Source organism: Crinia signifera, chromosome 3 (assembly GCF_055691185.1).
Source record: "Crinia signifera chromosome 3, ASM5569118v1, whole genome shotgun sequence".
Taxonomy (NCBI): Eukaryota; Metazoa; Chordata; class Amphibia; order Anura; family Myobatrachidae; genus Crinia; species Crinia signifera.
In genome coordinates, this window is record NC_139219.1 from 130,131,294 (window position 1) to 130,145,043 (window position 13,750).

At 42.9% G+C, this 13,750-nt stretch overlaps 1 protein-coding gene across 1 annotated transcript in view; it reads left to right on the plus strand.

Moving 5' to 3' along the window:
• PLG (plasminogen) overlaps nucleotides 1-13,750 on the plus strand; it is a 68,829-nt gene that overhangs the window by 24,049 nt on the left and 31,030 nt on the right. Inside the window, exons 7-8 of the mRNA XM_083176506.1 lie at nucleotides 10,200-10,318; nucleotides 12,440-12,602. Coding sequence (XP_083032632.1) covers nucleotides 10,200-10,318; nucleotides 12,440-12,602 — 282 coding nt within the window. The remainder of the gene's footprint in view (nucleotides 1-10,199; nucleotides 10,319-12,439; nucleotides 12,603-13,750) is intronic.

The window sequence follows — 13,750 nt, forward strand, 5'->3', positions numbered from 1 at the left end:
GTCGCACAGGAAAAATTCAATGTAAACCCCTATATCACTGATATTTAGCAACGTTGCTGTTTACCCGGGGTGTGCTGCCACTAAGACAGGAGATTAGGCATACATTTACAGGAAAGAAAAGACTGTCATTTTTTGTGGCGCACTAAGAATATTAAAGAAAAACAATTGTAAAATGTAACTTTTAATAGTATCTCATTTAAAAGAACTGCGACATATAAAAAAAACATTGACCATAGGAGGTACGTGAAAAAGTAGGAAACTTTTTTAAAAAAGGGGATATAATCCTCTTATGGTGAACCCCAATATACCTTCCCCTATATTGATCGGTTAAGGCGTCTTATATTATGTATCCGCTCTCTTGCAGAGGGCTGTATGGTATCACTGTTATGATCTATAATTTATTCACACAAGTCCTCTGGCAGTAAGTCACTTAATACCCACTATGTGAGACCATTCAATTTCGGGTAAGTGCTCTCATGAGGCAATAGAGATATCAGCGAGTGGTGCTACGTGTGAATCACACGCTATCTTAGTCAGCGTCAATTACCGTAAATTATTGTAATAAAATTACATATCCATCTCTGCTTTTATAAAAGAAATTACATCACAAATTGGATGTGTAACATTTTTCTTATATTGTCAGTTTTACGTTTTCAACCACTCTCTTAGAGTCATTAGAGGGGAAAATGTGTGAAAGAAACAGTGGTACACCAATTCTCCTTTATTAAAGTCTGGACTTATACCGTTCGTCCCTAGCCCCAGTATTCTGGTGTGCTGGGCAGACTTTGTCTGGAGAGTTGTACAGATACAGGGGTATTAAATGTCTGCTCCCCAAGTGTCCTTAATTAGGGCGTATCCACTGTTACCACACAAGTAGTATGAAATGCTATTACCACATAATTTTTACTGACAGTGTTAATAAGTGTCAAGCATCGTAAAAGTACTGATAAGAGATTTTATTCATAGTTCATGCCACATAACGTTTTACTAATGCCGCATATGTATTGTATTTGCAGAAGTTAAACATTCAAAATTGTTTTTCAATCAGAGAACACTTTCTCTTTATGTAGTGACCGTCTGTGTTATACTGCATGAAACCATGGTTTAACGGTAATGTTCGCGTCTCTTAGTTTGTCAATGCTGACAGTATGAGACCGCTCGCTGCTAATCTGTGTGCGCACACGCCGGCATCTGAGGGGGAATCGAGGTCAATGAGAATGACACTTCGATTCTTAAACCCTTTCAGATCCGTGTATTGCGTTGCTACACATTATAGTCAGGGTTGATCGCGCTCGGTGTCTGCACTTCCGTGCTCCGTACACCCTGCTTCTCTGAGTACGTGGTCAGGGTCTGACTCCACGTCTCTGACTAAATGCCTCTCAATGCCTCTGTATCGCGGATACCATGCGCCCTCTAAACATTTACAAAATACATTTCAGTGGGGAAGGGATATTGGGAGATTACACACTCTGAGAGTGTCTGGTCGACGCGCGTGTCGCCTGTACCAGCTTCATCAGGACCAACCAGGTAGCAGCCCGGAAGCCCCTTAAATATTAAAAATAAAATTCTCTTCTTTAGTTAAAATAAAATTTAAAACATCTAAAAATATTTAAAGAAATCTTTCCTGTTTTTCTGATATTTAGTCTTTTACTATGTAAACGATTTAGTGGAAATCAAATACATATAATTGAAAGGACATCACACGAGTGCAATACTATTATTAAATTCTCTTCTTTCTTTCTTTTTTTCTTCATTTTTCTTTTTGCTCCACAGTACTGTTTGACCCTTAATTGTTTTCTTACAAACACATATAAAATTGGGCAGGGGTTAATTCTGCCGACAGAGTAGATAGGGTGATTTCCCCAAACCTATGAGAGAAAAAGTAACAACCAATCCAGAATTAACAGACATGATGACACACCCTTACCTGCACTCATGAATATGCAGGAGGGGTGGGTATTTAAGGGGCTTCCGGGCTGCTACCTGGTTGGTCCTGATGAAGCTGGTACAGGCGACACGCGCGTCGACCAGACACTCTCAGAGTGTGTAATCTCCCAATATCCCTTCCCCACTGAAATGTATTTTGTAAATGTTTAGAGGGCGCATGGTATCCGCGATACAGAGGCATTGAGAGGCATTTAGTCAGAGACGTGGAGTCAGACCCTGACCACGTACTCAGAGAAGCAGGGTGTACGGAGCACGGAAGTGCAGACACCGAGCGCGATCAACCCTGACTATAATGTGTAGCAACGCAATACACGGATCTGAAAGGGTTTAAGAATCGAAGTTTCATTCTCATTGACCTCGATTCCCCCTCAGATGCCGGCGTGTGCGCACACAGATTAGCAGCGAGCGGTCTCATACTGTCAGCATTGACAAACTAAGAGACGCGAACATTACCGTTAAACCATGGTTTCATGCAGTATAACACAGACGGTCACTACATAAAGAGAAAGTGTTCTCTGATTGAAAAACAATTTTGAACGTTTAACTTCTGCAAATACAATACATATGCGGCATTAGTAAAACGTTATGTGGCATGAACTATGAATAAAATCTCTTATCAGTACTTTTACGATGCTTGACACTTATTAACACTGTCAGTAAAAATTATGTGGTAATAGCATTTCATACTACTTGTGTGGTAACAGTGGATACGCCCTAATTAAGGACACTTGGGGAGCAGACATTTAATACCCCTGTATCTGTACAACTCTCCAGACAAAGGCCCTTATTCTGGTTGGTGCGGTCAGAGCCGCACACGGGGCTCCGACCGCACAAACCAAGGGCCGCCCACCCGACGGATCGCCACTGCCGTCCGTACACGGACGGCTGGCGATCCGCATCAAAATGGTGGAGGCGTACGCCTCCACCATGGTGGGAGCTGCCCCCTGCCTTCGATGGTCGTCGACCATCGAAGGCAGGGCCGCACGCCGCGGCAGCCCCGCAAGCTGAGACCACACGGACAATCGTCCGTGTGGTAGCTTGTATGGGGGCTGAAAGCTGACATCCGGCGACGTCAGCTTTCCGCCCCCATGTCATGGTAATGAGGGCGTCATGCCCTCATTACCATGCATACGCCCCGCGTTTGCATGGGAACGCCCATGAAACGCGGGGCGTACACATAGGGAAATGAGGGGATGAAGCCCCTCACGCCCCTATACGCCCCCTTTGCGGCGGACGAAATCCGTCTGCGGCGAAGGGGGCTGCACATGCGCAGAATGACCTCTGCGCATGTGCAGTGGCAAAACATCGGCGGTACGGCCGCACGCGGGCCGTACCGTGCCGATTAGAATAAGGGCCAAAGTCTGCCCAGCACACCAGAATACTGGGGCTAGGGACGAACGGTATAAGTCCAGACTTTAATAAAGGAGAATTGGTGTACCACTGTTTCTTCCACACATTTTCCCCTCTAATGACTCTAAGAGAGTGGTTGAAAACGTAAAACTGACAATATAAGAAAAATGTTACACATCCAATTTGTGATGTAATTTCTTTTATAAAAGCAGAGATGGATATGTAATTTTATTACAATAATTTACGGTAATTGACGCTGACTAAGATAGCGTGTGATTCACACGTAGCACCACTCGCTGATATCTCTATTGCCTCATGAGAGCACTTACCCGAAATTGAATGGTCTCACATAGTGGGTATTAAGTGACTTACTGCCAGAGGACTTGTGTGAATAAATTATAGATCATAACAGTGATACCATACAGCCCTCTGCAAGAGAGCGGATACATAATATAAGACGCCTTAACCGATCAATATAGGGGAAGGTATATTGGGGTTCACCATAAGAGGATTATATCCCCTTTTTTTAAAAAGTTTCCTACTTTTTCACGTACCTCCTATGGTCAATGTTTTTTTATATGTCGCAGTTCTTTTAAATGAGATACTATTAAAAGTTACATTTTACAATTGTTTTTCTTTAATATTCTTAGTGCGCCACAAAAAATGACAGTCTTTTCTTTCCTGTAAATGTATGCCTGAACTGCTGTCCCCTTGACCCCCCTGTCGCCTGGTCTGTGTACTTCCAATCATGTTTGATCAATTATTCTGGTCATGCTCCTCCAGCCTTTGTGTCTTTTCAACAGATGATTTAGACACAATGCAGGCTGGGCCAGGAAGCAAGATGACAGCCCTCTGTTCCAATTTTCGTGCCTTGAGCTGGCCAGTAATAAGGCTAAATTACAATGAGGTTGAAATTAATTTTCTCCCTCTGGTATCTGGGACCTCAATGACTCAGGACTCAAGTTTAATGCCATTGATTAAATAGTAAGGGTAGAAAACAATTTCTTCCTTATATATTACATTTTTCTTGTCATTGGTGTTGTTTGTATCATTACCTTGAGTCAGACAAGACATGATGGCATTCCTCCCAACTGTCCCAATTTTCACAAGGCAGTTGTATAAGTATTATTAACAGTTACGTTTTAATTCCATTTGGATAATGTTTTGAAGCTTGTCCCACAAAGATGTTTTCTTCTCTCTGTTCCACCCTCTGTATTTCAGGAATTTACTTTTTTATGTATTCCTTAGACTAACACCCAGGGTGCACCAACAGCATGCGTATTGACTATTTGTGAGCATATTTTCTATTCGGTACTTGTTTCCTAGCAGGGCGCCCAGTACGCAATTTTTCATACTCAGCTATTCTCCGTAGTGAAATCGCATCGCATCACATATACAATGCCGTGAGATGTCATGGGAAAGTGCACAGGAGTGGTTATACAATGAAATATCGCATGCGATCTCAGTGCACCAAATGCGATGCAATATTTCATTGTACAAGCACCCATGCCATGAGATGTGATGGGTGCTTACAATGAGATGTGATGTGTGCATAGAATGAGATGTGATGGGTGCTACCTATGCCATATCTCCAGAAGGATATAAATACATTAGAGACTGTACAAAGAAGAGCAACTAAAATGGTGCATGGCCTACATCACAAAACGTACCAGGAAAGACTAAAAGATCTTAATATGTATACTTTAGAGCAGAGAAGGGAAAGGGGGGACATGATAGAAACTTTCAAATATATCAAGGGCTTTAACAAGGTACAGGTGGGAGACATTCTTCACAGGAAGAGGAGCAACAGAACACGAGGACATGCACTGAAACTAGAGGGAGGAAGATTCAGGGGAAATGCGAGGAAGAATTTTTTCACAGAAAGAGTAGTAGATAAGTGGAATAGCCTCCCAACAGAGGTGGTAGACGCAAATACAGTAGTACAATTTAAACATGCTTGGGATAAGCATATTGATATCCTTACAAAAAAATAAGGATCAAATATAGTTTGAGGTAACATGTTTAAAAAAAGGGGCAGACTAGATGGGCCAAGTGGTTCTTATCTGCCGTCAAATTCTATGTTTCTATGTTTCTATTGTTTTGTGTCAACAGTATCAACACCAGCCTGAAGCGTGGCGAGCGGCAGCGAAACGCATCCTCCGACCTTTTCATACCCCCACTATCCACTTCGGCGTGGAGTCGATTTTATATATTGTGGCGAGCGCAGCGAGTCACCGCGCCCGAAGCATGGCGAGCGCAGCGAGCCCCGTGAGGGGACGCAGAATACATGTAAAGTAATCCGCTGCGCTCGCCACGCTTCGGGCTCGGTGGCTCGCTGCGCTCGCGACACTATATAAAATCAACTCCACGCCGACGTGGATAGTAGGGGTATGAAAAGGTCTGAGGACGCATTCCGCCACCCCTCGCGGGGCTCGCTGCGCTTGCCACACTTAGAGGTGGCGTGGAGTGGTGGTGTTTTATGAACACATTCACCCCTGCAAAATCATGCAACTGACACAGTAATAATAACATGTGTTGACTAAGAACTATAATTTACTGAAATAATCCATAAAGCATTAAATAAATGGTATTACGAACAATCATTACATTTAAAACAGTTAATGAGAAATTAAAGAACATGTAATCAATTAGTAAACAAATTATTTAGTTGTCCTTAGGGAGAAGTTTCAGGGCAATATACGATTAAATGGGTTATCGCCACCCAATGTTTTTCGCCACATAAACTCCTCCAGGTACGATTGCAGCATGTGTCTTGCGGTGCCCCGATGGCGTTTATTGTGCCATTTTCATGCGCCCCACATTCTTTCTATGTTGTGGGTATGAACCCCTGTGGATGGGTCGAGGAAATTATACCGGTGGTTAACCTGGGTATGCTGATATCCTGACAATTGGAGCTGATCAGTGCTATACACCCTCCGGCAGTCTGTGTAAATTGTAGATCGAGGCTCAACATTGTCAATGATAGCTGTCATCAACGTGCTGGCATCGCGGGTGGCCACCATCATGAGGAAACACTGTCCTGTTTCCCTGCATATTACCCCAAAAACCCACTGCTGGGGTAACATCCGGGCAACATTGCTCTTTCTCCTCACGAATAAGCTTTCATCCACCTCAACTATGCAATCTGGTCCACCGATACGGCGCTGTGGCTGCGCCATGAGGTCCATCAAGCAAGCCTTCCGCATGCACTTATTATATAACACAGTGTTTTTTTTAGACATATCCAGCTGTTGCTGACAGTAGTCGATTGATGTCAGCTCCTGCGCCTTCAATATATGAACGTCACCAAGGTGAGAAAGGGTAAGCGCCACCCTCAAAACCAGTGTGCCGCTCTGAGGCTCACCTTTAGATGGCAAACCTTGACATGGCACCGCCACATACCTTCCTTTACACTTAGGTGCATTATGTGTCCATTTGTGCAATTCGCCGCCACCGGTAGTAGATGATGGCGCTGAAGGCAATGAGAACATATTCAGCGAAGCTGGCATATCGTCACCTTTCAAAAAATACGAAATCTGTCTCTCAGTAAAACAGCAGCTCAGAAAAACACTTCCACTCCTCTCAGAAAATCAAATCAGAATGATTTCTGAGAGGATGTGACAGGGGGCGGGATTGACAGTGACCCAGGGAGTGGGAGACAGGAAGCGGAAACGGGAGCGGTACTGAAATCGCATCGCACGCATTGCACGCATCGCACGCATCGCATGACAATAATGTACCATGCAATGCGTACGATGCGATTTCAGTACGTTTACAAAAATATGGGTGCCCTGCTAGGAAAGAAGTACCTTCTATTCTATCATCCTCTATCTTTTGTTTATTGTTAGTGCAGAATCATCTGGTATTTTTATATGTGTTTTTTTCTCTATAACATTAAACAATATTAAAAGTTTCTTACCAGTGATGTGCAGTGAGGTCGCTGGCTGGTGAAGCACCTGCATCCAAGATGAGTAGAGGTCCCCCATATTTTAGGAACCAGCACCGGGCTTCTGAACTGGCCTTGGTACCCACCCTACTAGTCAGTCCAGGCATTCTTGAGGAGGGGGGGACCCCCCAAATAAAGGGGTCCCCCCTCTCCAGGGAACCCCAGGCTTGGGCTGAAGCCCCGGCTACCCCCCGTTCCCCTGGGTGGTGGGTGTGGGGTTGATAGCAGGCTAAAAAAATTGTCCTTTACAGTGGGACTACAGGTCCCAGCAAGCCTGCCCCACATGCTGGTACTTGGGAGAACCACAGGTACCAGCGTGTGGGGCAGTAAATAAAAACCTGCGGATACCTATAGCCCTCTGTAAAAGAAAAATTTTAATAAAAACACAAACATTGTTTTTTAAAGTATTTTATTAAATTGCATCTTCTTTTGTTCACCCAGGGAGGGGGGCTGCACCCCGATACACACACACACGCCTAGGGCTTCTGCAGCATGCTCTTTTGCATGGCTGCTGCCTCCAAGGGCTTCAGCATCTTCATCTGTGTTCTTCACCTGGGGGTGGCCTTTTAAGCTCTTTTGCTTATCCGCCACCTCACAGGGCTTATGCTGCATCTTCATCCACGGGAGCTCTTCTCTGCTCTACCTCCACCGTCAAACTGCCTGCCCCCTGTCTCGCACTGGTTAATATAGCCAGCTCAAGGGGGTGGGGCGATAAAAAAAATTGTAAAAATTTTTCAAGACAGCTGTGGCCATCTTGAATTTTAAAATATATATTTATTTTATATATATATATATATATATATATATATATATATATATATATATATATATATAGGCGAGGAAATATAAAGGCACTCGGAGACTTGGTAGGTGAAGAAATCATGGACCAGTTTAATCCATAAGGTGCAACAGGCCTGTCTACGTTTCGGGGGTCAAGCCCCCGTCGTCAGGACAATAAGGCTGGTAATGTTACAAAGCATGGGGTGCAAGTGCAGACATTTATAGAGAAAATACAGTGCAGACTTACCCCCCACTCCGGCAACACCCCGCACGTGAACCTCCAGGCTGGTCTTCCGGTGTCAGGCGTACTGTGATGACGTCACCACGTCAGGCTATGTCCATCCTCAGGCGCAGCAGCACAGCCTCCGGCCAGTCGGTCACGTGGGTGTGCTGTAAGAGGGCATACAGAGTGTTGGCAAACACGCACACATACATTAAAACAAACTCGGACAGTGCATATATCATAAAACATTTAAGGCATCCAGATACCACTTAAATCATCAGAGGATGCGACCTCCCAGGGCTTCTGCTGCATCTTCATCCTCAGGAGCTCTTCTCTGCTCTACCTCCACCATCGAACTGCCTGCCCCCTGTCTCGCACTGGCTAATATAGCCAGCTCAAGGGGGTGGGGCGATAAAAAAATTAGTTAAAATTTTTCAAGACAGCTGTGGCCATCTTGAATTTTAATATATATATATATATATATATATATATATATATATATATATATATATATATATATATATATAATCCAGGAGTATCCTCCACACCTTGGGTGGGGGATTTCAGGCACTCGCCTTTATAACAAAGGAATCAGACTTGTTATAAAATCCAATCCGGGCTTTTCAAAATTGTTATATTTCCATATGTTCCCCGACGTTTCGGTCCATAAAGTAGCGGACCTTTATCAAGGAGCCTATAAACACATGGAATAGCATTTTAGTAACCTGCGGACAGGTTACCAATGCAAACAAAAACATTGCTTATGCACAAAAAGACAAAAAAGTTTTACATTCAAATCATGGTGTCAGCAATCAACGATGTCACAGAAGGAAACCCATGGTGAGAGGAGCAACAGCTAACTGACACTGCCCGGGCCCGGCATTTATACCCAACACATTGGTTACTAAATGAGGACGCCGCCTCCAGCACAGCTGAGCCGCGCTTCCGGAGTCACCGGAAGTTCGGGACCCGGAAGCGTCGGCATTTGACACGCACGGATGGAACGCAGAGACTTCCGGGTTTCCCGGCTGTTATGACGTTCCTGTCCGGCGTTACTAAGTTACAGGGTTACAAAGACCTTGCATCTATACCGCTGTGGGAGCACTGATTGCACATTATGGTGCGGGGGACGTGCAAAGTAATTTTACTTAAAGCAACAATGATACTAGAATAAAGGATCTTTTATTATTATTTAATAAGCCTGCTGATTGTTATTTCAGCAAAAAGCCATTCTACAGTGTGTGGGTGAGCCGGGGATGTGTGAGTGCGGTCTTGCTCTGGAACTATATATATATATATATATATATATATATATATATATATATATATATATATATATATGATGTCCTGTACAGCTCCTTTTTATACGGTACGCGATTTGGTACAATTACCTAATGAAAGAGCTATGGCCGTGGAACACAAATGCAGCCGTAAATGAAACGCACGGCCATATTTCTTTATGTGCCCACGGCGGAAACAAGCAAAACCGTGCAAGCATGGAACGCACCCAGAAGTTAGGGGTGAAATGCACGGCCATGTTAATTCCGCCGAAAGGCAGAAGTTCATTAGGTTTTTGTACCAAATTGCGTAGCGTATAAAAGGAGCTGGGCAGGACATCAGACACGCTACTGAGGAAGGATCAGTCGGTCCGAAATGCATTTGGCATGTCTTGCCTTCTATCACTTGCTCTAGCGGGACTTCAGTTGTGGGATGAAACGCACAGCCTTGTTAATTCCGCCGAAAGGCCGAAGTTCTTTAGGTAATTGTACGAAATTGCGTACTGTATAAAAAGGACCTGGGCAGGACATCAGAAAGTGTTGCTCAGAAGGGCCGAAATTAGCGATATTGTTTATTATATCGCTTAATGTGCTTGTTCTTTGGCACTTAAGAGCAATCTTTACTTATTATATTTGACAAAATTAGGTAATAAGTGCTATTTATGTTTATTTTTAGTCTTCCAGAAAAAAATCTTATCAAGAATTATTGCCGCAATCCAGACGGAGAACCACGTCCATGGTGCTTTACTACTGATCCTAAAAAGCGGTGGGAACACTGTGAAATTCCACGCTGTAGTGAGTTTTTTTTATTACTATTTTATGTACCAACATTACTATTGCTATCAATGGGCCTGAATCAGACTTGATCGCTGCTGGGCGAATTTGCAAGGATCTGATTATCAAACAACTGTGCATGCTTACAGGTTGTAGCGCAAATGCTCGAGGCCAAACATTGACAAAATCCAGCATCTATTCTGATCACTAGCCGTTCGCAAGTTGATTGACAGGAAGAAATTGTTTGTGGCTGTCACCCGGCCATTTTCTGCAAGTGTCAGGAAAAATGCAGGTGTTCCCAAGCATTTCAGGGAGTGTCAGTTGGCATCTGTGATCTGGCCTCAATCAGCACTTCTCCATTGCACAGTTAGAGTAGGTTCTGGGTTACACACAAACTGAACAGCTAGCCACCAATTGGCATGATTTTTGCACGCCATTCGCAGACTTGCACATGGTTTCCACTTTGTCTGGGTGGGGACTGATGGCTGTTCTCTGCTAAATCGCTCAGCAGCAATCAGGTGTAATATTTCCCCAACAACACCTCAACAGTGTATGTAATATAGTTATTATGATGATAATTATGATTATTATTATTATTATTATTATTATTGTTGGGGGTTTTTGGTTGTTTTTGAGTTGTTTGTTTACTACTGGGAGATATTTTTGTTACAATACTTTCAGAAATGAAATAGAACATTTTAATTTATTGATTGATATTAATAAACCAGAGTAAAAGCATTGAGGATTTATGGAATAATGAGGCAAGACCTGTTTTTTTACAGTTTGTGAGGTGTGGTCTATGGAGTTGATTCAGCTTTAGCCGCTGAATAGCTTAAATTGCTGTCTTATTCTTGAAAAAGCATCAGCAATCTAAGTGACAGTGGGGGACTGCAACAAGGTGGTAACTTGGGTTTAGGTGGGTGGCAACACGGCATTGGGTGGGCGTGGTCTGGACTGTATGCACAGGCTGCGTGACATTACACACAGCCACTAAAAGTCAACCTTTGCAATCTCCCTTCGCAGCTAGGCTGTGCAGGCTGAGGGTTACGATAGTAATGTCATTTACTCACAAATCTACAGAGAATTCACAGAGAGTGACCTGGCATGCTTGCCAACCTTGCCCTTTGTGGTACGCCCCACCGGATGCTAGAGACAGCAGTTGTAGTTTTGAGATTATTTTTTGCTAAATTACTGATACTAACTAAACCCCGATGTGCCCAGGGCCTGATTAAAGGTTCCAGGTGCCTTAGGCTAATACATATGTAGCTTCCCTTGTAATGCTGTTAAATACACGTGTATCATACTGCCCATGTTCATGTACCGAAGGCTGTTCAACTGGCATATACTGTAGGCTCCAGTTCCATTAGTAAGTTCCATTGCCACAGCCACCTGTGAGAACTTTACCCCCCCCCCCCTCCACAGTACATTGGGACAGGTGATAGGTCACAAACATTCCCCGGCGGTCACAGGCAAGGTGCCCCCCAGTCCTGGCACCCTAGGCTGCAGCCTAACCAGCCAATTGGTTAATCAGGCACTGGATGTGGTAGGCCTTAGTGAAAGATAAAGAGAACAGAGATATAGGGGGTAATTCAGACCTGATCGCATTGCTGAAAATTCAATACATTTTATTTGCATACAGCCCGTAGTACGTATGTGCGAGGCCATACTGCAATGAAATCCTGCTACTATTTTGATCACTGGCTGTATGCAAGGCCATTTTTCCATCCAATGACCGAGCGAATGTAAAAAGAGCAGAATTGGGCATGTTTTCAATGTGATTCTGATCCGATGCGCATCCCCGCCATTTGTTGGGTCACTTTGGAGATTTTACTTGCTGCACTAAAGATTCATCATCTACATTGGATTGGGTACAGATCATAAGCAGATCGTGTGCAGATCGCGGAAAAGTACCAAAAAAGCAGCCCTTAACTGTCATGTAACATGGCATATAGGAGCTGATTGGCTGGTGCTCTACTCCTTCATCTATATCTCCGTCCAAGGCTTAGTAAATAGAAAGCTGAGAATTTTGTATTAATGTGTTTACTAAATCTAGATCTATTTCTTTCATTTTTTTTTTATTGAGAATAATGTTCAGTATTTTGTATCATGTAAATAGTCTTCTTGTTTTCATTCATATTAAAGCTTCCAATCCTCCACCATCATTGCCGGGTCTGAAGTGCTTGTCTGGGAATGGTATATCCTATCGAGGAAATATTGCTGTCACAGCATCAGGAAAGAAATGTCAGGCCTGGAGCTCTCAAGAACCCCATGTACATGTAAGAACTCCACAAAATTACCCCTGCAAGTAAGTACCTATAGTCATTACAACTGGGATTATAGTTGTACAGTAGTCTACAAAGTGGCAAATAATAATAATCATTAATGAAACTGTTTTGAAAAAGATTGTGGGGGCATTTGTTTTGTTCGTTAGTTGGTTTTTTAAAACAAATATGACTGCACACAGGTGTATGCACTGATCTCCATTACTTTGTGTATCAATTTGTAGGCTTAATAAGTATATAACAGATAAAGGGATAAAGGGCAGGATGTACTAAAGTAAAAATGCAAACATAATCCGCAGTCCCCCTGAAAGTTATCCAATCAGATCTCTTCCAGCACTTCCAATGCACACCGCGGCCATCAGCACAAATTCAACGGAACTTCAAAGAGCGATATCTGGAAGTTCCCTGATGGCAATGTGTTACTAATTGCATATGTTAGTACCATTGCATATGTTAGTACATATGTGATTAGTGAGGATTTATTAAGGAATGGGATGTATTAAGCATTACTTCTGTAATTTGGTACATCACAGATATAATGCTTAGTACATCCCACTGAAATTGTAAACCTAGAACAAAAGTTATGCTATATAGATGAGCTATCAAAATGATCTACAAATATATAAATGCATCAGAATAGATATAAAACAACCACCTGTAGAGAATATATATGCACCAGAGCATTTATAATATCTAACCTTCCAAGTACAGTAGGCAAATGCTAATTATCCTTTATATTATTGGATGAGGAAGCCCAGCATAAAACAATATAATGTAAAAAAAATGGGAAACGACCTGGCATGAGCCAGCTCTACAGAGGTGCAAATAATACAACCAGGCTCATATTTGTATATGGCCACACCCCCTCTGCATCGCCTGAGCCTCCATTTGTCTTGATGGCCCCAATCACACGTACATACCGTATTGATTGCATTTTTTTATGTCTTTATTAGGAATACTGTTTTTATACATAAGGACATAAGGTTATGATCACATGTGCACTCATATGTTAAGGGTATTTCCCAACACTCACCCCTTGTTGTCCGTGGACACATTATGCAGAAGAAAATCTTGTACTCCTCTTCCACAAGTGTAAATAACTGCACATCTCAATTGTTATTTATATTTGGCTTATCTTTATTTCATGTGTGATGTTTCAATGTTTTTGTTT